The 25,958-nt window shown below is 41.3% G+C and overlaps 1 protein-coding gene across 3 annotated transcripts in view; it reads left to right on the forward strand.

Moving 5' to 3' along the window:
* The first annotated feature begins 5,741 nt into the window (after nt 1-5,741).
* VCAN (versican) overlaps nt 5,742-25,958 on the forward strand; it is a 137,607-nt gene continuing 117,390 nt past the window's right edge. Inside the window, exons 1-2 of one of the 3 annotated variants that reach the window (XM_082265379.1) lie at nt 5,742-6,054; nt 19,230-19,305. In XM_082265379.1, the coding sequence (XP_082121505.1) occupies nt 19,236-19,305 (70 nt within the window). In that variant the 5' untranslated portion in view covers nt 5,742-6,054; nt 19,230-19,235. The remainder of the gene's footprint in view (nt 6,055-19,229; nt 19,306-25,958) is intronic. The other 2 variants (XM_082265380.1, XM_082265381.1) reach the window with 2 other exon arrangements.

Genomic DNA, 25,958 nt, shown 5'->3' on the forward strand with positions numbered 1-25,958 from the left:
CATTCAGCTTGTGTGTATGGCCGGTCCAACGGAAGCAGGCCATGCATGCTGGAAAACCAATGTCTGAGAGCGCTGACTGGAGTGTTCTGGCCCCCTGTCAGAACACAATAGCTCAGCAGAGGAGATCGCTGTACTAACGTCAGATAGTTAGTACAGCAGCTCTGACCTGAGCTGCCAGTTTTTTTTTTGTTCAACCCACTGGGTTGAATGGAAAAAACTGATAGTGTGTAGTAGGCTTAAGGCTGCTCTTGCAGGATGCCCGAATAAAGATATTGCTGTCCTTCTGGAGAAAAAATACATTTTTAGGTGAGTACTATTATAATGCTTTTTGCATTACTTGCCCTTTAGATTGTAAGCTTTCATAAGCAGGGTCCTCCTAGCTTTATTTTGTTAAGCTGTCGCACAAACTTTAAAGCCCAACTCTGGGAATTAGACATGATCTATCCTTCCAGTCCCCCCCCCCCCCCCCAAACATACACTGCAGTGGTAAATGCTCCTTAGGTCTAACAGGAGCTAAAAAGTCTATATTACTTACCCTGACTCCCCTCTCCAGCAGGTTATAGTGCCATCCCTTTCTCCATAACTTTCTGGGCTGTGGGGGGTCCTTTGCTGTTCAAAGCATGGCTATTAAAGGATAAGTCCACCCTAACACTAAAATCCCTGCATCTTTTGATCTCCATGATCTAACACTAACCTATCTAGCCCTGTAAAGAAGAAATCAGTATGCATACCTTTTTACCTTTTTTTTAAGCCGATCCGACCCGATCCTATGCTGAGCTGTCAGCTGCGGCTTCCCTGTGGAGGCGGGTGCAGAGGACACAGCCGACAACGGAAGCCCCATAGTAAGTCTATGGGTGACAACACTTCCCATTCATTTCACAGCCGCTGTCAACCACATCCTCTGTATAGCTTCTGCCGCTGGAGAGCGGGTTGGATCGGCTTCAAAAATGGTATGTAGTATACTGATTTCTTCTTTACAGGACTAGATAGGTTAGTGTTAGATGGTGGAGATCTATAGATGCAGGGATTTTAGTTTTAGGGTGGACTTATCCTTTAGCCCTGCATTGTACATGGAGGGTCCAGGTGTGTGGCCCTGGCTGGGGGGCACCTTAAAGAAGGGGGTCTTGGAAGCAGTCACACCGATGGATGGAGCCTACAGGAACACGTTTTAAGGTATTATTCCTTATTCCTGCATCCATAGACTAAATGAACAGTTATCCCTTGCAGTACATAGATTTTATCCAATTCCTGGAACTGGGCTTTAATCTAATACAGCTTCATTAACGTCAATGTTATTAAAAAATCAGTGTGTACTTTTTTGTTTAGTGGACCTTTAGACCCGGTTCACACTTCTGCGTGTGCCGGGTTCGCATGTCATGTCGGAGCGCACTGCTCCGACATGACATGCGATCAGCTGTGCGGTGCGAGTTTAGCCATACATTTTGTATGGCTAAATTCGCACCGCACCCGCAGCAAAGACGCACAGGAGGCATTTTTGCTGCCGCATCAGGATCGGATCGCACAGCGGTTCACACTTGTGCGATCCGATCCTGTGCGAACTGCACGATCGCACTGCGATATGCGATCAAACTGGGGGTGTCGTTAAGATTACATTGACACCCCCAGCGGATCGCATATGGCAGTGTGAACTGCCGGGGGTGCGTGTGCGATGCGGGAACAGGCTGCGAATTCGCAGCCTTCCCGCATCGCAATAGTGTGAACCGAGCCTTACAGTCAAAGCCAGGAAATTCTACTCCACAATGGTGTTCCCATCATCAAATAAAAGTTCAACATCTGGAGAGTCTGAACTAGTCTGCCCCTGTGATCAGGGGTGAGTCAAGCTTTGCTTGTGTCTACTGCATTGTGCAATGGTGAATAGGTGGGAAGAGCACAAGTCTGTTTACCTCCATCTATATGTGACCAGCATTGCTTGCTTAACCTTTGTGTTTGAATCATCGCTGTTTAGGGCTCCAACAAGTCACTGAATGCTTTATTACTGTACGAACATTAAGGCTAGCTGTTAGCACGGACCACTAAATCCATTTATTTGTTTGCTGTATTTTGACTCCAACAGGTGTGAACACATAGGATCCCCTGTGTAGACAGGCAGGGGATATTTAAAGTGTAGTGTACAAAGAGTAAACCTAAAGCTGGCCATACATCAGTGGAATTTAATGCAAACACTTTTTTGGGGGGGACATTCGTTCAGTTCTCTAATAGTAAGTGGGGTCAAATCAATGTTCGATTTCCACCATAGTGACGAGACAATTCTAGGGAGCAGGATGGAAAACTTTTGTGAATATGATTTGTACATATTTATTTATTAATAATAGGTGGATGTGTGACCTAATTATAGGTCATACATCCACATACTAGGGCCACTTTAGACAGGAGCCCATTAACCTTCCAGCATGTCTTTGGAGTGTGGGAGGAAACTGGAGTACTCAGAGGAAACCCATGCAGGCACAGGGAGAACATGCAAACTCCATTATATAGAACCTGTATTCCATTCAAATACTAGATCTAAATGTTCACCTTCTTCCCCTTCTTCCCTAAGGGACACCGGGACAGATCGTAATGATTCTGACTGGTCAAAGTAGTCACGTGCCAACACCCAATCAATCAGAATCACTCTGATTTGTCCCGGAAGAGGACTTCAACTATAAAAACCCTTGACCGCAACACTAGCTGTGTGGATAGTGACAGCTAATCACATTTTTTTGTGAAAAGGTGACCTTAAAGTGGCCATAGATGGTTAGAAATTTTCTTGGGGGACTGTTCAAGAGCATTCTATCTGCTCTTTTTTATCTAGGGGAGAGGAGAGCAAAGATATACACACCTAATCCTCCCAGCAAGAGAGGTCCCTGCAGCTCTTGACCCCGCGGTCTAGTGGTCTTTTGCATTTGACTGTTCCTGATGTCATCATGTCCATAGGCATGAGGGAAGCAGGAATAGTCCACCACTGCCTGTGGGGGAGCACTGTTTTCTGGAGGATGTAAGGATCAGGTGAGTATAATCTCTGTGTTCACCCCTAGACATAGCCTCACTGCATGGAAAAAAAGACATAGCCTCAGTGCCATCTTAACAGCATTATAGGGTCCTGGGCAGTGCAGTGCACTGGGGCCCCGCCTACACAATCACCCACGGGAATAAATATACAAATTATCAATAAGGCGATATTTATTGGTACAGCAGTGCCAGGCTAATAACAGTTTCCTAGTTCAGCTGCTGGGTCTGGTGATCACAAACACACGGACGGGAGTCAGACTCGACTGTCCTGTGTGTGCCTGTTCCCGTGGAGGCGGACAGGCATTCCTGCAGTTGTGGGCTCCCCCTCCACGGCCCAAGTGGCCTGACAGCAGCGCAGGGCAGACAGGAGCTTGCCACCTGCTAAGTTCCGCGGGGGGATGCTGCACACGAAAAATTGGGACTAATGCTTGGCTGGGGCTGGGCAGAGGGGGCCCCTCGGGCAAGTGGGGCCCCTAGGGAAATGCCCAGTGTGCCCATTCGGTAAGATGGCCACTGCTTTCAGGAATTTTGAACAAAATTGGTTGACTTAGTAATGGCAAGAAAGAATGTATTGACCAAGTATTTTTCTATGAATGTTCAAACAAAAATAAAGTTTAAGACATGTCTACAGGAGGCACCCCATAGGGAGAAGATGGAAATGATCTACACAAAGCAAAAAGTTTGTAGCCAATCAGAGACAGACGCCATGCAACTCCTGCAGCCAGTTCCCTTTATTTCATCTACTAAAGGCTGACTGTCTCTCATGAATGAATCCAAAGCGATTACAGGGAGATTCTGGCTCTCTTCCCAGTCTTCTCTTTGTGGTTTCACAAAACTCCTCTCTTTTTTTCTTACTACAAGCACATGGCTTATCTAGGTGACAGCTGAAAAGACTCATATTTCATTAAAATCACATTAGGTGCAGTATAGGGGAGAGCATCCCATTGATTAGTCCCTCTAGCAGGAGGTATTACTTCAAAGATGCCAATGCCATGTAAACCAGCTAAGACAATAGTGACATCATGGGAAGCTCTTTCCCAGTATCAGTCTGCTTATATGTATTTGTGATCTGCTCCCAGGAAGAAGTCATCCCTGCCAGGAGCTGTAAGCAGCAAATGTTTATTGCAATATGAACAATTTGGGCCAAAGGGGGATGTGGGGTGGACACAGTCCTGGCTGTGGACTGGATAGTCCTGGGCGTTTGCTTGGAGCAGATGACAGAACATGAGTTGAGGGTGTCCCAGCTGGACCAGCCTGAGGATCTCCTGTGTATTGGAGGCTGGAGATTGTCTGATCAGCAGGCAAAGATCTACACAGCTTGTTACATTGTATCTGAGGATCTCCTGTGTATTGAGCATTGCCTGATCAGCAGGCAACGATCTACACAGCTTGTTACATTGTATCTTCACTGCAAGAACTGACACACTGGATTTGTGGACTTACTGTTTACAAACACTGAATAAAAAGTAACATTGGCTTCTTCATTGTGTACACACGATATACTTGTCATCTCTTTGATGTCCGCCTATAGGGAAATACTTAACCAGTTTGCACACAGGGATGTAGAATATATGGTATGCAGATAGTCGCATATATCATATACATACAGATATGTAGATAAAGCATTTATAGATGTATGGTGGATGAAGACAGTAGATAGGAAAGGAGAGAAAGAAAGAAAGAAAGAAAGAAAGAAAGAAAGAAAGAAAGAAAGAAAGAAAGAAAGAAAGAAAGAAAGAAAGAAAGAAAGAAAGAAAGAAAGAAAGAAAGAAAGAAAGAAAGAGAGAGAGATTACCCAAGCACTTATGATTTATAAATCAGTAGATAGGAAAGGAGAGAAAGAAAGAAAGAAAGAAAGAAAGAAAGAAAGAAAGAAAGAAAGAAAGAAAGAAAGAAAGAAAGAAAGAAAGAAAGAAAGAAAGAAAAGAAAGAGAGAGAGATTACCCAAGCACTTATGATTTATAGATCAGTAGATAGGAAAGGAGAGAAAGAAAGAAAGAAAGAAAGAAAGAAAGAAAGAAAGAAAGAAAGAAAGAAAGATACAGAGGAGGGAGGGGGGGGAGAGAGAGAGATTACCCAAGCACTTATGATTTATAGATCAGTAGATAGGAAAGGAGAGAAAGAAAGAAAGAAAGAAAGAAAGAAAGAAAGAAAGAAAGAAAGAAAGAAAGAAAGATACAGAGGAGGGAGGGAGGGAGGGGGAGAGAGAGAGAGAGAGATTATGATTACCCAAGCACTTATGATTTATAATTTTAACTATAAAGCTTGATATATATATATATATATATATATATATATATATATATATATATATATATATATATATATATATATATATATATATATATATATATAATACATTAATACATCAGATAGATAGATAGATAGATAGATAGATAGATAGATAGACAGATAGATTTATGGACCCCACAATCATACAGTATATGGTTTTTGATAAGTATAATAGGCAGATAACAGAGTCTCCTCCATATTAGAGGAGTGGAGAGGTAAGTAGTTGGCACACACTGTAGATGTTTGCTGAGTGAGAGGAGGATGGTTGGTGCCCCTATGCAGAGCACTATTGTCCAGGCTGGTGGTAAGGAAAGTGGAGCTGTGTGTATAATGTGATCCATAGGTGGGAGGATGGGATCTGTGACTCCTTGGAGTAAGGGAGGGTGAGTGAGCCCTCCTCTGTGCAGAGCGCCCCTCCTTCTCACTCTGCTGACGGTATAATGATATAATCATGAGGGGTGTCAGATCCCGCATTTGAACTTGCAGCCAACAAGACTCTAGTTCTTCTTTCACAAGGACTCATTACAGACACACGCCGGAGACAGAGGTCTGCCACCAGCTGCCCTTGTCCAAGGAGGAAATCTATAGGGTGATAAAAGCACAGAGAGAGCCTAACCCCACAGCATCCTCCTGCAGCCTCTGACCCAGGGATATACTAAGCCATCATCTACAGGCAACTCGGGAATAGCACAACACATCACTGGACAATACTGGACTTGATGCAGCCAAGACACTAAGAAGTCATCCTTAAAGGTAATATTACATTACTGTGTCTTTTGTCTTTTTTGGCAATGGATTGCAGAACAACTCATTAAATGGAGCATCAAAAAGTAGTTGAGGTTTCCCTCTATTCCTTTAAGGAGTGGATAAAGGCACACACATACAGCACATTGCAGGCTGCATTTAACTTTGGGGTGCATTGTTCTGCAGCACAAAAGAGGAGGTGTGTAGATAGAGATGTAGTAGGGATGCACACAGTAAGGATGGAGCTAGAGCTCTGCAAGGCTACTGATGACATCTGGCAGTGTGTGATCCTCTATGATAGCAGGAACTATACTCAGCTCGTGTTCCTGGAAAGCAAACTCCTTTCATTGGAGCTGCAGACTATCTGCTTTTGTTCAAAGCTTGGGAACCACAAAGGAGGCTCATGTTCTAGTGAAAAGGGAACACAGCCTTGTAGATTCCTGATGTATAAAGTCCATGGACCTCCGAATCCATTCAAATAAAAAAAAAAATAAAGCATGCAAAGTGTGAAGACATGCTGATGGCATGCAATACTTTTCTATGTAACATTGGAAGCTCCTCTCCCCCAAATAAAATATTGGGACTCACAGCCCCATATGGATGGCATCTAATGCAGGGAGAACACAGCATTGTAGGTCTCTCCATGGATCTCCAATTTCCATCGAAATGAAAAATAACTACAGGCAAACTATGAAGACAAGCTAATGGCATGCTGCAAAATTATACTATGTGGCATTGGAGGCACCTAACCCCCAATATTAATGTCACTCACAATCCCATATGGATGGCATCTGGTGCCAATTTAGTCCAGATGATTATACTGATATATATATATATATATATATATATATATATATATATATACACACTAGTTGTATTGGGTATCTTATAAGTCAAGCACACTGGACACCAGTAGTGTCCTCTAAATGGAGCACTGGGGACCCCGGCCTCTTTTTCCCTTTTCCCCCCAAGTTAAATATTGGCACTCATAGTATCTTATACATGGCATTTAATACAAAGAGAACACAGGATTCTAGATCTCTGATTTACAAAGTCTATGGACCTCCAATCTGATTGACATAAAAAAAAGAACTACTAGGTATCACAAGCATGCAAAGTGTGAAGACAAGCCAATGGCATGCGGCAATAATCTACTATGTAGCATTGAAGGCCCCCTATCCCCTAAGTTAAACATTGCCACTCACAGTCCTATATGGATGGCATCTAGTGCAGGGGTCAGCTCTTGTTCCAAGTTAATGAGTACATTTCTCTTAAGCCTGTTGCTGCCCAAGGCTTGTGTACACTGCTCATGCTGTGTGAGCTCTCTAGATCCTAAGAGGCAATATTGACTTCGCAGATGTTAAGCTGTATTGTTGCATTTCAATAGCTCTGTGTAAAATAATGTCCCCCCATTCAAGGGTACCAGTAACACAGTGACTTTATGTGACTAAGGATTTACTCCAGCCAAGGAGAAAAAAAAAATAGTTTTCTAAAAAAAAAAAGTCAGTCACCACCTTGTCACTTAGATTTAGTGAGGTAGCTGCTGTAAATGAACATGCTGTGTCCTATTCTGCTGCTGATCAGTTCTAGCCAGGCTGATGTGTTTTATGAGAGTCAGCGCTGCATTGTTCTACTGCTGCTGCTGGGGATCCTGCGATGTCTAGGAATGTGCAGAGTACTAAAGAGGGTGTAGGCGACCTCTGCTGGACGAAAAGAACACTGCACTTCGCAGCATCCCCACTGCAAAGCTCCTGTCCACGAGGTTCTCACACACCCCCTTTGTGTCATTCTCTGCTGAGCATCATTCATTTTTCTCATCTAGCCATTGCCAGATGTCAATTGGAGTTTGTTTAAATACATGATCATGATTTTTCCCCAAACCATTTTTTTCCCAATATGACATTGGCTTCTGATCTTGTGCAGTCTAGCAGTGAATATGTTAATGCATTAGTGGGCATTAATTATCTTGCACAGCTGGTAATGCCAGTTTTAGCTTGCATTTATTAGTGCCAAAATGCAGTAAAACCTGTTTATTTCCTTCGATATTAGGTTGATGCTGCAAAGGGCATCCATTACCTGCCTAATCAGCTGTTTAAAAAGTGCATGTTCCAGCAAGCTGTGCCAGCTTTGGTCTGTAGGGGCATAGTGTACTTGGTGGGGGTAGAATGTGCCAGGAGGAGACAGAGGACAATGGCATAAGAGTTACATTCTGCTATTGGGTTTCATTTAGTCCAGATGAATAATGCAATGAATATATTGTCAGAGAGCAATATATATATATATATATATATATATATATATATACACACACACACATATATATATATATATATATATATATATATATACTGAAGATTAGGGATCCTGTAATAAAAGTAACAGTTCTATTGGGTGTCATATAAGTCAGTGAATGGATGAAGGATACACACACTGGACACTGGTGTCCTTTGAATGGAGCACTAGGGAGTCCTGGCTGGGATCTGATTTCACCTCTGGAAAGATTCAGTCCCAGATGAGTCTCTCCTAACAAAAGCCAGCTGTCTCCATGAGCCACATCTAGGGCGGTGACTGCAAAGAGAGGAGGGAGGGAGGCTGCAGTGTACAATCGGACAATGTCCAGGGAATATTCATTTTATCAATCGCCACGTGTACTTGGGAAATACAATACAGCATGCCCTTTATTCCCTTCACACCAAACCACTGCCATGATTTACATGAAAGCTGCAAATACAAACCTCTTGTCACTTACTTGTGTCTTACGCCTGCCCGCACTGATTTTTCCTACCTGGTTTTACATTTGTTGGCTTGGCACAAATATTACATTTTTGTACAGTCTGATTCATTTGTCAACTTAAAGCTAAATCATTCAAGTGATATTTTGTTAATAGGGGATCAAATAATGTGCAAGTTTGTGTTCCTTTGTAGTGGGTAATGGGATGCCCATCACATTGAACCCATAAAGATCAGTTGCTCTAGAAATCTGACTTTTACCCCTTCCTCTAAATATTATTACAGGCATTTACATAGTGCCAACAATTTATGTAGTGCTTTCACATACTGTACATACACATCAGTCCCTACTAGGGATGGGCCGAACGACCCCCTGTTCGGTTTGCACCAGAACTTTTGAACATTACGAAAGTTCGGAACTGAATAACGAAACCCACTGAAGTCTATAGGGCCCAAACTGGAAAAATCAAAAGGGCCTATTTTGAAGGCTTATATGCAAGTAATTGGGCATACAATGGTTATGGGGGTCTGGGTACTGCCCCGGGGGACATGTAACAATGAAAACAAAGTTAGTAAAAAACGTAATTTTTAAATGAGCAGTGATTTACTGCTGCTTAATGTGAACACATTAAAATGAGAAATAATAATAAAAATGAAAAATTCCTTTCAATATAGTACCGGGGGGTCCTCTTAATCTATCTGTAAAGTGGTACATCCGTACTGTGTATAGAAGCTGCTGCAGAAATAATTGCAAAAAAAAAAAAAAAATGAAATTTTCCCTGCAAGCATTCGTTATTTTGTAAACTACGGCTTGGGGAGCCAGTCTGTATGATGTAGCGCACTGAGAACAAGATTTGAGATTTCTAAATATTAGTGTCACTTTCGCAGATTTTGGATAGAAGTAACAAGGGTAAAATTGGTCAAGGAAGACAACTTGGCAATACGATGCGGCTGGGGGAACATGACTGCCAATTTATGTACCAGTGTTCTCCCCTCTCTGTAGGCTCATGTTCCTACCTTCCACAACCTCAGAACCAACATCTGAATCAAGTAATGACTGTGCATTGTCAAGGAGCAAGTTGCTGACGCTGTGTTCAAATAACTCATCTGACTCCTCCATGCCTGATGCTGGGGCTATGGCAGGAATAGCTGTGGAAAAGGAGGCAGAATAAGCCACTCTGGCAGCTGCAGTGGACTGCACATTAGTCTCTGCTTGGGTGACAGAGGATGATGAGGAAAAGGATGGTTTAGTAAGCCAGTCCACTAACTCCTTTGCAATTCCTTTGCATGCTGTGGCTGGATAGCATGGGCAACATCACTAAACAGAGGAAATTATGCCCTCCCTAAGAACTGATCAAATCCACCATTGCCTGTGGACACATACGCTGCTGGCCCCCTCACAGTGCCATGGCAATGTCTGCCTCTCCTTGTTGGCTCCCAGATGTGATGGGAAGGTGCTTATAAACAAAATGTGATAAAGATGTGGAAATATGTACGTGGATGCACTTTAATCAATGGAAAGTGGTGCTTGGTGCACTTTAACCTGAGTACTCACTACACAGACACATTCCACCAACACACTACAATATAAGGCACAAAAATATACTGTGTGAAACATGCACTAGCACACAGAAATATACTGCATTAAACGTGCAGTAACACACTGAAATATACTGCCTTAAACATGCAGTAACGCACAGAAATATACTGCATTAAACATGCAGTAACGCACTGAAATATACTGCGTTAAACATGCACTAATGCACAGAAATATACTGCTTTAAATGTACAGTAAGGCACTGAAATATACTGCATTAAACGTGCACGAATGCACAGAAATATACTGCTTTAATTGTACAGTAAGGCACAGAAATATACTGCGTTAAACGTGCACTAACACACTGAATTATAATGCAGTAAACCTGACCTGACAAAACAAACTGACACTAAAGTAAAAATGAATGGTCACTATCACTACACTCACATTGACTAAACTATCACTAGATTCACACTAAAGTGACACAAAGTAAAAAAGTATGGTCGTACTACACTCACACTGACTGAACTATCACTAGATTCACACTAAATTGATATTCTACACTGACAATAGAATCAGAATAGCATACTATAGCACTCTAACTCTCTAGTAGCACTGAACAGAGCCCTGTTCTATCTCTCTCCACGCTTATATCACACTACAAATGGCCGCTATTGAAAGAATACATTTATAATGTGGGGTGGGACTAAGAGCAAGGAGCCCTGATTGGATAGAGTCATCATTATTTTTTCCAATCATGGCTCTGACGGTGCTCTGTGCCCTGATTGGGCAAAGCTTTCATTGCTTCAGCCAATCAGCGCTTCCAATGCACTGTGCGGTGGCGCAGTGCATTGGGGTCATTCGGCGGGCTGAACAAATGGTCGAACGCCTCGATAATTGGGGTGTTCGTTGAACAGGCGAACAGCCAATGTTTGGCCCGAACGTATTCTCTGGCCAAATTGTTCACCCATCCCTAGTTCCTACCTTCAAAAAACATACAATTTACAAACGAATGATTATAAGCTTACAATCTAATTATTATGATTGTGTATATATTTATATATATATATATATATATATATATATATATATATATATGCTAAATTACCAAAAGTATTGGGACACCTGCCTTTACACGCACATGAAATTTAATGGCATCCCAGTCTTAGTCCGTAGGGTTCAATATTGAGTTGGTCCACCCTTTGCAGCTATAACAGCTTCAACTGTCCACAAGCTTTAGGAGTGTGTCTATGGGAATGTTTGGCCATTCTTCTAGAAGCACATTTGTGAGGTCAGACACCGATGTTGGATGAGAAGGCCTGGCTTGCAGTCTTCGCTCCAAAGCCTTCCAAAGGTGTTCTATGGGGTTGAGGTCAGGACCCTGTGCAGGCCAGTCAAATTCTTCCACCCCAAACTCACTCATCCATGTCTTTATGGACCTTGCTTTGTGCACTGCTGTGCAGTCATGTTGGAGCAGAAAGGGACCATCCTCAAACTGTTCCCACAAAGTTTGGAGCATGAAATTGTCCAAAATGTCTTGGTATGCTGGCGCCCTATGAGTTCCCTTCACTGGAACTAAGGGGCCAAGCCCAACCCCTGAAAAACAACCCGACACCATAATTACCCTCCACCAAATTATTTGGACCAGTGCACCTCAACCCCATAGAACACCTTTGGGATGAATGTGGACTGCTCGTCCACATCAGTGCCTGACCTCACAAATGCGCTACTGGAAAAATAGTCAAACATAGTCCCATAGACACACTCCTAAACCTTGTGGACAACCTTCCCAGAAAAGTTGAAGCTGTTATAGCTGCAAAGGGTGGGCCAACTCATTATTGAACCCTAAAGACTAAGACTGGGATGCCATTAAAGTTCATGTGCGTGTAAAGGCAGGTGTCCCAAAACTTTTGGTAATATATATAAGCTGTTAATACTAAGCATGTTGATGGTCTTAGTTATTTCAAGTCAGTCTAATGTATATAATACATCTCCCATTCATTGACTTGAAATGTCTCCCATACATTGACTTGAAATATACAAGACCATCAACATGCTTAGTATTAACAGCTTATTTTTTTATATATATATATATATATATATATATATATATATATATAGGTTTTTTTCAGCATGCACAATTCGTGGCCTTGCCTATTTCAAGTCCCTGGGGCCAAGCTAGGGGGCCTCTTTTCAGAAATAAAATAAATTAGTGCGTATACAATTCAATAATATCAACCACCCACTTAGAGGAAATGGCAGTGCTTGACAACTGCTTTTTGTTAAAGAGCACCAGTCAGGGGAGGGAGAGGAGGAGGTGTAGTGCAAACTTCAGAGGAGGAGGTTGCTGGAGAAAGGATCAGAGCAGTACATAGAGAGGTAAGGATTAGCCTGGGTCACTGGAGCAGCACCATAGTCACAGTGATGTCATGGTCCACAATCAAATAGCTGTCACTTATGGTTTCTTTATTGGACACAAAGGGGAACTTCCACTGGATTTATTCTGACTTCAAAGAGTTAGGGTGCATTATTTGTTGGACTACAGTGGTCATTAATATATCAGGCATTAATGTTGAATTATTTATTTTTGCCCGAGTGGCAAACAGGCTAATAAAAAGTAGTGTGTTGACGGCTTTTTTATTTTAATGGTGTGCTTTCCATTTTAAAGAGTTTACACTTTTACTAAGTGTGAACTCCTTCAAGAGATCACTTCTTTATCAATGCAAGGCCTGCCCTCCCTAGTTTATTGTCTCCAGCAGAGAGCCTCTAAGTTTCCAGCAGCAGTGCCTGTTCAGGAGAAAATTGGTATTATGGTTTGTCTTTTCAGATGGAATAGACCTATGTTATGTCCCTTTGTCCTAACAGTTGATTTAGACTACCAATTGGATGTAACAGCAGGAAGGCAGAGATTCTACTGGTGGGAGGGGGGTTTAAGAAATGTGCACTTGCTTCTCTTACAACATAGTGAGGTCTCATGTACGTTTTTTTTTTCCCCTTTAACCTCTTCGAACTGACATGGCGCATATATGCGGCCTTTCGGCGGGTGGGCTTTAACGCTGAGAGGCCAAATATTAGTGGCCCTATACACTTTTTGGTGCTGAGAGCGTGTGCTCTGCGCACTTTCCAGCACAGTCACTGGCGAGGACAGGAAAGCTCCCGATGCATACTTGTAATCGGGAGCTTTCCTGATCATGTGAACGCTGTGACAGCCAATGATAGTGGTCACATGATCCAAATGCCTGCCTCTGCCTCCCGGCATTTGTAAGCTCTAAAAGGGCTTGGAGGCAGAGGTGGGAAGGGGTTAAACTGGGATCTCCTTTAAAGCCTAACTGAAGTTTTATTTTAAATCAGCTAAATAATAAAAAAAAAAAAAGTTTGCAATGTCATACTGTTTATTTTCTTTAGAAAGCAGCCACAGCTTGAGTAGAAAATTCTGTCCCCTGCCCAGTGCCATCTTAAGAGCATTATATGCCCCCGGGCAATGCAGTGCACTGGGGCCCCGCCTACACAATCACCCACGAGAATAAAAATGCAAATTATTGATAAGGCAATATTTATTGATACAGCAGTGCCAGGCTAATGACAGCTTCCAAGTTCGGCAGCGAACACACACACGGACGGGAGTCAAAATTCCTCTGTCCTGTGTGTGCCTGTTCCCGTGGTTTTCGGACAGGCATTCCTGCAGTTGTGGGCTCCCCCTCCACGGCCCAAGTGGCCTGACAGCAGCGCAGGGCCGACAGGCACTTGCCATCTGCTAAGTTCGGAGGAGGGATGCACACAGGAATCAGGACTAATGCTTGGCTGGGGCTGGGCAGGTCGGGCCCCCTGGGCAAGTGGTGCCCCCGGGCAACTGCCCAGCATGCCCATTCAGTAAGATGGCCCTGCCCCTGTCAGCATGCGGTAAAGAAAGACCTTTGTTCTCTCTGTGGAAGCAGCAGATTCTCTCCAATCAACAAAGCTAATGCTCCCTGTTTAAAGGAGAACTTCAACAGGCAGTGTGTCAGGCCTCTACAGAGACATATAATCCAATGAGAGCACAAAGCAAATGTCCAAGTGTCCAAGGTAATTCAGTGCTAACACTGATTCACAGCATCATTGAGTCAATGCATTTTGGGGGCCAGACACCCCCTCCCCCTTCATCAGGGCTGTGTACTGCTTGGAAGGTTTCAGAAGGGCAAGTTGCACCAGTGTTAATGAATGCAGCATATACCTTTGCTCTGATGAAGGAGGAGTGTGTCTGGCTCCCAAAATGTGTGGGCTTTTCTGCTGAGAATCAATTTTATTAATAAATTACCTTGGAACCTTGGAGGTTTGTTTGGTGCTTTCATTGGATTTTATGTGTGGATTCCCAATTCTGGGTCCTTTCCCTTTTTTTCTGAGGGTGGTCCCTATTTTGTGGAGTGCACCTGAACTGAAGTTGGGGTGCCCAGTGACAATTTCAATAATCCTTAGAAAATCTGAATCTGGTGCTCTGTTTGTTCTTGTGTTTAGACCTCTGCAGAGAGACAGCTTCCTTCACATCCAGAGGCTCATTCTCCCCACCATGCCTTTCAGGGAATAGGCTTTTCTACTTAAGCTGTGGCTGGTAAACCTTTTGTTTAGATGCACTTGGGAAATTTGATTGGGTCACCTTTCTGTTAATGAGCAATTTCACCCAAAAAGTAATTTTCTGTTTTAGATGAAGTGAGGCAGTGTTTTATTTACTTCCACATCTTTTTAACTCATGAGATCCCCAGCAATGAGATCAACAGTTCATTTTATTACAGCTGTGACAGACTGGGCTACAATAGACAATCTACTAGAAAGTGATCAGTATGGTACCTAATGACAGTGCCCTCTAGTGGACTCGCTATAGGAATATATGGAACATTCACTTTGGCTACTGACAACAATAGCTTAGCTGGAAAGTTCACCTTGGCCCCAGTGTTGTGCTGGGAATGGGGAACAGATTGCTGTTTTGGGATTTTAAAGAGCAAGAAGGGAAAAAAAAGGAGGATCACACTTTGTCCAACCTAAACCAAAAAAAAAAAAAAAAAAATCAGTGAAGCCTATTACCAATATGAACCATTTTATGTAGAATGAATTCCCATTTATGCACACGATCTTCCAAACATGCCTAAAATTCTGTTTTCTCTGAATTTTTTCTCCGTTTGTTAACTGGGATGCTATTAAATGGATAATAACAAGGATTGATCTATGTTAGATGTGGTTGATTATTGTAATGAAAGGGAAATGCAATGAATTGTAAGCCACAATCAAAATGTGATTTAGGGCAGTCTGCCAATTCTACTTCATAGATATATTTAATAGTGCTTTTGGTGTACTGCTCACGTTTCCAAATGCAAGCAGCACAATATGCCTTTCTTTTTTCTTTCCTTACTTGGAGTTATTTTTCCTTAAATGGGCAGAAAGTGTAGCCTAATTTATTACGTGCTGAGAGTGTGCCCTTTTGGTTTATTTATATTTATACATTACTTAGTTGGAGCCTCATTTGAAGCTGGGAAATAAAGAATGATCATGGGTTATATGTGGTAGGTATAGCCCCATTAATATCTAAATTTTAAAGAAAACCTCTGCCCACAATTGTTCATTTTCTTGTGGATGCAATCCACAAAATCAGAGCTCCAGGCAGATTAAAAAAAACACAAATTAAAGTAGTTAGGTATTTAAAATGTTTTATATTTTTTAAGGCAGCAACTGTAAGTACCCGTCTTCAAATCAGCATCGTATATTTCCCTACATAGACCTTGCCATAGATGGACCGAAATTCAGCTGGTTCAACCAAGTTATGATCCATGTGTCGCCATTCCTGTTTTATTGAAGTTAATCATTAGAATTACTTTTGCTAACAGGAATGTTGGGAAACTTTTGTCAACCGGCTGCTGCAGCCATGTATCAGTGTATTCTGACAGCGGAGAGCCCCGCTGTCAAAATACAATGTCTTTGCGAGGGGTTTCCTCCATGGACCTTGCTTGTGTGGATGGAGGAATCTGATGGTTTTCTTTTTTGTTCAGCTCACTGGCTAGCTTCAGTGGGAGAAAGTCAACATTAGCAGACAATAAGGTTGTTCTGCACTACAGCATGCTTCAGCACTCTTATTGTCCAATCAGCAGCTTGGAAGTGTATTCTTAACTCACTTGACTTTTAGTTCCCTGACTACTTTTATTCAATTCATTGTGTTTTTACTGCCCCCCCAAAAGCAAGTGTTAATATAGCCTAAGGTCCCCTACTGCTCCCACTTAAGCTGCAAAGGCAATAGATATTGGTGTACACATGCAAAATGACCCCCCCCCCCCGTTGTGTTTTGCAGGCAATACCACCTGCTGAACGCGAACCATTCAACTAAGTGGGGGGAGCTACAACCATAATGCAATGCACATAGTTGTGGGGCAGCGGTGTGGGTTTTTAGAGCTTAAAACAGGCAAAGAGGAGGCGACATATGATGGCCCCCTCACTGTCTATCTATGAAAAGCAATTTACTGTGGATTGCTCTTTAGGGGGCAACACTTGTCTAAATGAGCCATAACAGTAATGCATATCTTGAAAACAACTGTGCTTTTACATAAAAAATATTTCTCATAGACTCTAGTGCTGAGATATCTTCATCCAGGATCTTCAGCTTTTCCCAACTGCTATGGCCAATAGAAAGACACATGACTAAAACTGGAGAGCATAATATCTGGTGCAGCTCTGCATAGAAACCAGTCGGCTTCCATTTTTTTTGTCAAATCTTAATTGAACAAAAGCAGAAGTTAGAAGCTGATTGGCTACCATACACAGCTACACCCGATTTTCCAATCTTCTGTTTTAGTAAATCAACCCCATGATAATGTCATACACTGTTAATGGAGGCTTCATGGCAAAAAATACCTAAATAAGTGGAGAATTTAGCTGTGGCAATAGCAATTTTGACAATTTCATTGCAGCCTCATACTGCAGAGGATGAAAACATTTTTTGGGGGGGTTAGAAGCAATTTTCAAAGCTGCTTGGTGATTCAACCTACCAGTACTCACCCAAATACAAAATATCTATTTTTGATGGAGATGGTTTTTAACAGATCTATGTGGTCATTTTAATGTGCGGTCATCATGTAGCGAAGACAGATGCATATTCGCCTCCGAGTACAATCCCTAATACTAATATGAACATTAACAGCAACAGACAGTTTCAGCATTGGCTTAATCTTATTAATGCTCAATAAGGTAAAGCCAGCCATAGAGGGAGTACATTTCTTTCTTGCAACCACGAGCTGTAACAGCCGCTAGCAATAATCACATGTAAAATCAGACAGGCTGGTTATACCCAATGTAATCGATTGCTCAACTTGGGTACATTCAGCCTGCCCATATATGGCTCGAATCTTGGCCGGTTCCTGCTGAACATCTATGACCAGCCTTACTCAGTCATATGTACTCTGTTACTATTCTCATGTTATATTAATTTCATCACAGGGTACAGTACGCAGATAATGTTACTTCAGTTATATTTTGAGTCTTTTTATCTTTTAAAGAAATGTGTAGCAAGAGAATATGTAGGATGTCATTGCTCATCTTTCATTCTGAAAATGCTAGTATGACTTTCATGTTGTTCAGTGACTTTATTACTTTTTAAGTCACAAACTTGGAACAAGTATGCAATCAGGAGTTCTGAATGTACTTTATAAGTTTTGCATGCTTGTTTCAGGTCTGTGCTTCAGAAGGTATTGAAACACGAGAACGACAGACAACTGGTATACTTAAGCTGGCCAAAACCACATCGGTTTCTTCAATTCAACCCTAAACAGTGCAGAAGGAGAAATCTTCACTGCTTGCTAATCTATTATTATAGCCAGCACCCACAATTCTCAGAATGCCTGAACAGGAAATGTATCTGATTGGATACAATCACTGTTTGGCTCACAATTTTCCACCTGGCCAACAAAGGCACCCACAGTTCAAATTTTGGCAGATTTAACAGGAATCAGCTGGAATTTTAGCCATGTGTGGCAGCGTTATAAGGAGGTCAGCCAATAACGCCCTGTCTTTGTTATTTATCTTGCAATAGGTTTCCTTCAGGCTACCTATAGACAGAGGAAGAAAATGGTCTGACTCATGGCAAATTAGGTAAAAGTCCCTGGGGGGTTGGCAAATGCCCACTCATTGTCCCCTCTTGTGAGGAAGATCAATGGATTAGAAGACAAGTCTCTCTGCTGTCACCCTCAAGAAAGCAACTGTTTTTCTTGCCCCCCCCATCCACCCTCTCCAATGGCATAAATCAGACTTTTTTGTTTATACAACACTTTATGTGCAATTGTGAACTCAAAATTTTGAATTTCCTATCACTTTTGGTCCTAGTGACAGTGGTCACAAGGACAAATAGTGAGGATAAATCTCCCTAGCAAGGACACAAAAAAATAAAAGGAACAATGCATTTAGATACACTGTAAAATGATCAGGCCCTCTGGAATTATACATTATAACTCCAATTATATATCTAAAAAATGAGACATTACATTGCTAAGTCTGTTTGATAAGCCTAAGCCTGTGATTCATGTAAGTATTTTTCTACAAAGTCTATGACGTTTATAAACTTGTCACTGACTAGTATCCAGACCTTCTAATGAATCCCAGCTTCTCGCTTCAACTTTCACTTAAAACATGGATTTCTTGAAGGTGTTTCCTTTCCTGACATCTGTTTACTGTCAATGAGCAGAACACCAGGTTCCCAGGCGTCTCTCCTTGAGCTCATTTTCATTTCTCTGACATCATCATGGGGAGTAGGCCAGAGCAGCTGACTGTCAATGAGCCTAGGTCTCCTACAGGCTGGTGGTTGTACAAGAAACAAATGCCAACTTTAATGCCAAACATCCCTGTTTGTTGATTTATGCCGAAAGTTCGTCACTTGATACATGTTAATACATGTTTTCTTCTTTTCCAGGTCGCTATGTTGTTAGATATAAAATATATATTTTGGATATGCTCAGCATTCCACCTTTCCTATGCATTCCGAGCAGGTAAGAATTGTATCCATTTAAATGATAAACAGAAATAAAAACACCTTTTAGTTTAGAAAATCAGTGTACTGTTGCTCATTCTATGTCTATTCATTGGGTAGGGTGGGTTCTGGATCTGGGTGTATGCAGTTTTATACACATCATATCTTTTGGTTTAGCCATTGTAAAGAATTTCTGATTGTTAATAGACATATTCATTAAATACACATAATAAAAATATGTTTTTTGCATAAGTTCATGTTCATAATACAGATGCATAGTTACATTACAACTGTTTTATACAAACCAGAAAAACAACCAACCAAAGGCTTGTAGCAAGGTTAAAGTGTCTCTGCCATCATGTCCCTTCTCAACTGGCCGGGCAAATTCTTTGTAGGTTCTCATCATCCAACTTCCAGGATCTGATGACATAGAGAAATGTTAATATGTTGTGTAGCAATGGAGAATATGATTAGTCAAGGCCATAAAGTTCACCATTAAAGTGGAACTAAACCCTCCTATCTTTTACAGCTAAGAAAAGTGCAATCTCAGCCTCTGTTTGATACAGTTGACATGGTGCTGAACATGTGATCAGTTATGACACCAGCCGTTTTATGGTTTGACAATTTAGTTGAGAACAGAAGCAAATGTGACATTTATCAATTTTGGTATTCCTTGAATTTAACTGTTTTGGGAAGCCATGAAATCTGTGGCTTTAGTTCTGCTTTAATGTAGCCATAGACATAGGACAAAAATAAGAAGATCTAACCAAACAATGATGCAGATGAACAATCATTGTATGAACATACACCGTTGTATTGGCCAAATCTACAGTATCGGCTTTATACATACAAATGGTTTTAATGTTCTTTTAAGCTTTGTAGGGGCTGGTGGGTTTCCCCTTTGATTTGTTTAGGTTAGTGGATGTCACCATGCTGTAGTGAGAATAAGTTACTTTACGATTATATCTGACAGCAGACACATTTGTCAGCATGCCTAAAATTTTTTAGCTTAGCATATAATGACACAACACATGAGCATTGGTTGAGTGAAAACTAGTGATCACTAGATTCAGAGATATAGGCCGCTGGTGATACATTCAAAGCTCAACTTTGCTCAACAGTTGAGCTTGACCTTTCCTATTGCTCCTTTATTGTGATGGACAGCCCAATAGGAAAACAAGATGATGAGAGGCCATGCTCATCTTTTAAGGGAAAGTTTGAATGTACATTTATCATCAGCTGATAATTTTACTGGTTTGATCTTTGGCTTTCACTGCTGAAACAACCTCTGCTGAAGTGTTTTCAGCTTGAATTGCTCATTTTTAGAGGATGCCGGAGCTCAGTCAGGGATAGGTGCTGCAGAGTGTTCCACAAAAATCTGAGCAACCATGTTTACTTCTATGGAGGGGGGGGGGGTGAGGGGAGTAATGGATGGCTGCATAGCTTATCAGTTGAACAACTAGTGAATAGGACCAGTTTTTCTAATCTAGTTGTGACCACCCCCAACTTGGCCTTGACATTGGGTCACCCACAGACAAGCTAAAGGCATTTGTTTTAGTTTTGGACAGTGTGGCGAGGGAATAGAACCCCTGTAAGATTTTTATTACTGACTGTGTCCCTTCCAATAGGCACACTAGTTCTGGTGACCCTAGTGACAATGAGGGATTCCCTCACTTTAAAGGGATTTTGTCTCACTTTTTGCTTTAGCTATGGGACAAGAAGTGAAGGTAAATCTTCCCTATGGAACACAGATGGTAAAAAAAACCCCTTAAAGTATATTCACGCCAGCCGCTACATTACAAAGCAGTGGTTGGTGTGCAGTGCGATCTGGATGCATAACTGCAGTGCCGATGCACCAATTGTGGCGCATCGAATTGTTCACTTTTTAAAAACGAACTTTATTGAAATGTCACACATTGACATTTTGAATGAAGTTCTGCGGACCGCTGTGTGGTGTGAAGCAGTGGATTGCCTCACGCCACACTGCTCTGAAAAAGATTACAGTTGGCCGTACTAGCACATACTGCCTCCAGTTTTAATATAGGGACACTTACCTGTCCAGGGATCCATCAATGTCCTCACCCAAGTCAATTCTTCAATCGGCTTCGGGTGCAGCCGTCAGTCATCTTAGATATGGGAAATCGGCAGTGAAGCCTTTCAGCTTCACAGCTGGTTTCCTACTGTGCATGAACAAGTAGATGGTCTTTCTGAATAGTCCCGCAGTCTTCTAGGACCTGTGTGTGTCCCAGAGGGCTGCAAGGGGAAGGAGGAGGGGCCGGACATCGTCATAGGTCACTGTGGCAATCTGAACAGGAAGTGGGAGCAGATACTTGTCGAAAACAGGTACCCACTCCCCTTCTCCACCAAAAAGTGCCAAATGTGGCAGTGGAAGAGGGGTGGGGGAAAAAAGCAGAACTTCCCCTTTTGGGTGGAGTTTTTCACTAAGGATATTAAGGATGCAATCGCTTTGGACAACTTTGACCCTTTCATCAGGCTGAAGAAGGGATCTAAGTTATCATGAAAGCTTGCATCTTTAATAAGGTAAATCTGAAGTTTAGTTTAAAAACATCTTTTTCTCTACATCTTTAGTTACATTATTTATCTGTAATGAAGTATGTCCTATGGCAGGGATGGTGAACCTTGGCACCCCAGATATTTTGGAACTACATTTCCCATGATGCTCATGCAGTCTGCAGTTTAGTTGAACACTATGGGAAATGTAGTTCCAAAACATCTGGGGTGCCAAGTTTCGCCATCACTGTCCTATGGTGTGCAGGCTGCTGGTTTCTGTAGAAATCTTCTCTGCAGGGCTGCCTGGTCCTTCTTCTTGCTGCTGAACCTCTGGTTCTGTGGGGGGTGAACACCTTCAACTCTTCAGGCTCAGCTGCACTACAGATGACCAAAGGAGGAGACTTCCCCCCTGACCTCTGCTCTATTAAACAAAGTTCCTTCACTGATTACACTGTCCATAACAAGATCCGTGTATGGGGGAGAGTCTGATCAGTCACTGGGTTCCCTTCTCCATTCACAGATCACGTAATATGCAGTGTAATCAGTGAAATACATTATCTCAATAAGAAAGAGGGTGGGAGGGGAGTTTGGGGGTCGTATCGGATCTTCTTTAATGATGCTGAGCCCGGAGACCTGAAGCTGTTAACCCTCACAGCGCTGAAAGTTCAGCAGCAGGAAGAGGACAGGGTAGCCCTTGCAGTGAAGATTTAATGTGGCATACGTCATTATAGATAGATAAATTAAGTGCAGCGCTAAAAAGATATATATACATAAAATCATAAATCACCTTCAAATGAATGAAGAAAAATTAAAATAATATGACAAATAAAACCTCATAAAAAGAGTTGAAATCTTTGTGAGAAAATGTCCATAAAGAAATGTCCATATAGGATTGCAGAAATAGAGTCCCAAGTGAAAAGGTGACTTTGAATTAAATACTGGTGATAATTGTGATAGAATCCAACACCAACAAGGTAATACAAATGCGCTCACCAGAAGTAATGGACCCAAAATTCCGTATAGAATATGGGTCATTAAAGCAGATTATGGTAATAAATCCTCTCTCTCAGCATACAGTTGTCCAATGTACATGCCAGGATGGATAGGGTGGTCAGCAATGGAACGCCCGAACTTCCCAACTGATGGTGTGTACATGAAAATGACCAAACGGTGCAAACATAGCGTAAAACTGTCTTTCAAATTTTATTAAAAAAAGAAGAAATACACTTACAAGGTCATCATGTAAGGCAACGCATGTAGTGAGGAGATGGCAGAATAAGGTCTGACGCGTTTCATCCAATAGGATATAATCATAGGAGAATTGCCATGTCATTATAGGTAAGTCATTTAACTTAAGCTGTAGAGAAAACATGTTTTTAGCACAACTTCAGCTTTAGGTTAGCCAAAAAAGGGTATTGCTTACACTCCAAACCTCCTGCATTAATTGATGGCTAACAAATACTGAACGCCTGCTACTAAATTGTATAGTACATGTGACTGCACTTGGGGCATAGCTCTTTGGCTTGTTAAACAACTTCAGTCATGTTTTAATCCTCGTGTAAGTATTTTGGCAGTATGTCCATTAATTCATGCTAACATGCAGAATTTTGCAGCTACAGCTGAGAAATACCTCTAAGGCTACAGCTGAGGTCACCGGTCTCCAGGATTTTAAGATGTTCAGCTTTATTTTCCCAGAATTCTTTATATTTTCAATATGGCTTATACAGTAATTATGATCTAGTGTGACAAATGGAACAAGATTAAAATGTCATTATTATATGAAAATGGACAATTAGTAAACTATTCCATGGCTTGAAAGCTGCCAATTATAGAAACTTTTCATGTTCGTGCCAGGTGGAAAGAAATCTCTTGTTATCTGGAAGGAAAAAAAGGATTGTGTAAGCAAAAAGGTAGCACAAATATAATTCTTATGTTAGCTGCTTTATATTTTTCTACCCTTCATTAAACTCACAGTAGGTCATGAGGATTAAACATGATTTACATATTGGGACAGGGAGTAGGAAATGGTACATATCAAAGATTTTAATTTTTTTTTTATAATTAGTGGTTTTAGCCTAAATCAAATTAATACTTTGCAGAAAAAAAGAAATAATATAAACTAGAATGAAAGCGTCGGAAGAGAGAGTACTGAGTCTTTAAATTGAACCTAACATCAGATATATATTTGTTAAAGTGGAACTTTAGTCAGAAAATTAACTCCTGCTATATGACTTTCCAGCTGGCCCCTTTTGCGAGTGTAGCTATGTAAAACATAAAAAATAAGTGCCTATACTGTTTAAATCCAGTAATACACTCTCACACTGCTCTGGACAGGCTCTCCATTTTTAGGCATTTTTAGGCACTGCCAAGTTTGTAGAGGCCGATCTGCTGACAGCATTAAAGCGGCATTAAGCCCTCCTATCCTTTAGAGCCCAAGAAGCTGCTTCTGTTTGATGTGCAACTGCCATGGTGCTACACATGTGAGCAGTTATGATGACACCAGTCATTTGAAGGTCTGACAGTTGGGTTGAGGACACAAGCAAATGTGACAGTTAACAGAAATTTAACTTTTTTTTTTAAACTGTTAGATCGATGGGTTTAGTTACTCCTTATGATTTACTGCTGTTCAGGGGCTTTGGCCTTCATCAAAAATGTCAGCCTCCAGCAAGAAGAAACAGGAGCAATGCTGGAGGCAATTTACAGTACACACTAACTTTAATAGCATAATTATTAATGTGGAATGTATGTTTCTTGCTAAAGAACATTCTTTTTTATCAAGTTATGGATAAAGTTCAGCTTTAAGTTAAGTGAATGTATGCTAGGTAATGTGTAGATCACAGTACTTCCCTGACTGTACCTTCAGCCCCTTCTCTTTCCAGAAGCATGGAGTCATCTTCGTTTGGGCATCATCCAGGGTCATCATCTACGCCCTGGACTAAGATAATTGCAGTAAGTTACTAAAAAAGTTGAGAATCTTCACTCAAGGTGTAATTAATAAACAGGAATATGCTTCTTGCATGATTTGAAGAACTGAAGTGAATCTTCACTCAATGTATTGAGTAATGATTCTCAACTGCTTTAGTAATTCAGCAGGCATAGAGAAAACATCATGAAAATGTAACATAACAATCATGTAAATCCTGTTGCCTGTGCTGTTTTTAGGCTGCTTTCACAAATTTCTGACACAGATAAACCCCCTGCTGCAACCTCTCAGCTTGTGACTTGCTAGAAAGATAAGCTGGGCATATACTGCTTGAATTTTGACTATTGATTCCTACTGGCTTGGCCAACACTAAAGCACTATATGACCCTTCCAGCACCTCTTTGTTTGTTAAAAGTCAATTGTTCAATCAACATTTGTCAAAGGAGGTTTTTGGAACTGTCCATGGCTAAACAGTGCCTGCATTCAATCAGATTCAGGTACTACTTGGGTATTCTGACAGTCTGGAATACAAGAGCCCAGCTCGGGGGATTCGTCCATCCTCACTGTTAGCCTGGCTAGAGGAATCTTTTGTTCAGCCTGTGAGAAGAAATATATACTGTACATGTATGCCCAGCTTTGCAATTTTGCAGTCTGATCACTAAGGAGAGGCAATGACATCCAGCCACCAGCGGCTTTTTAATGATAAATTACGGATAATTTTTTGAAAAAAAATCATCTTTTTATATATTGTGGCATTAGGGTTGTATTCATTGTAAAGTTACTGAAAAGTGCATTTTAAAGAAGAATATATAAGGAAATTTTAAGAAATATTCTTCTTCTCCTGTTCTTTAAAAAGAACCCTACCCAATGCTTGTCTAACCATCAGGTACAAAAAAAAAACATGGCTTGTGTTGGTGCAACAGTGCAACACTCCTCTTAAATCAACTCCCAAGGATGGCACTACCTACACGGAGTTTGCATGTTCTCCACGTGCCTGTGTGGGTTTCTTCCCACACTCCAAAGACATGCTGGTAGGTTAATTGGCTCCTGTCTACATTGTCCCTAGTATGTGTATGTATGAATGTGAGTTAGGGACCCTGGAATGTAAGCACCTTGAGGGCAGGGACTGATGTTAATGTAAAAATATATATATGTAAAGCGTTGCGTAAATTGACGGCGCTATATAAGTACCTGTAATAATTGTAATCATAGTAAATAATAACAATATATCATAACTG

This window comes from Pelophylax lessonae (assembly GCF_965119305.1).
Source record: "Pelophylax lessonae genome assembly, chromosome: 1".
In the NCBI taxonomy this organism is placed as follows: domain Eukaryota; kingdom Metazoa; phylum Chordata; class Amphibia; order Anura; family Ranidae; genus Pelophylax; species Pelophylax lessonae.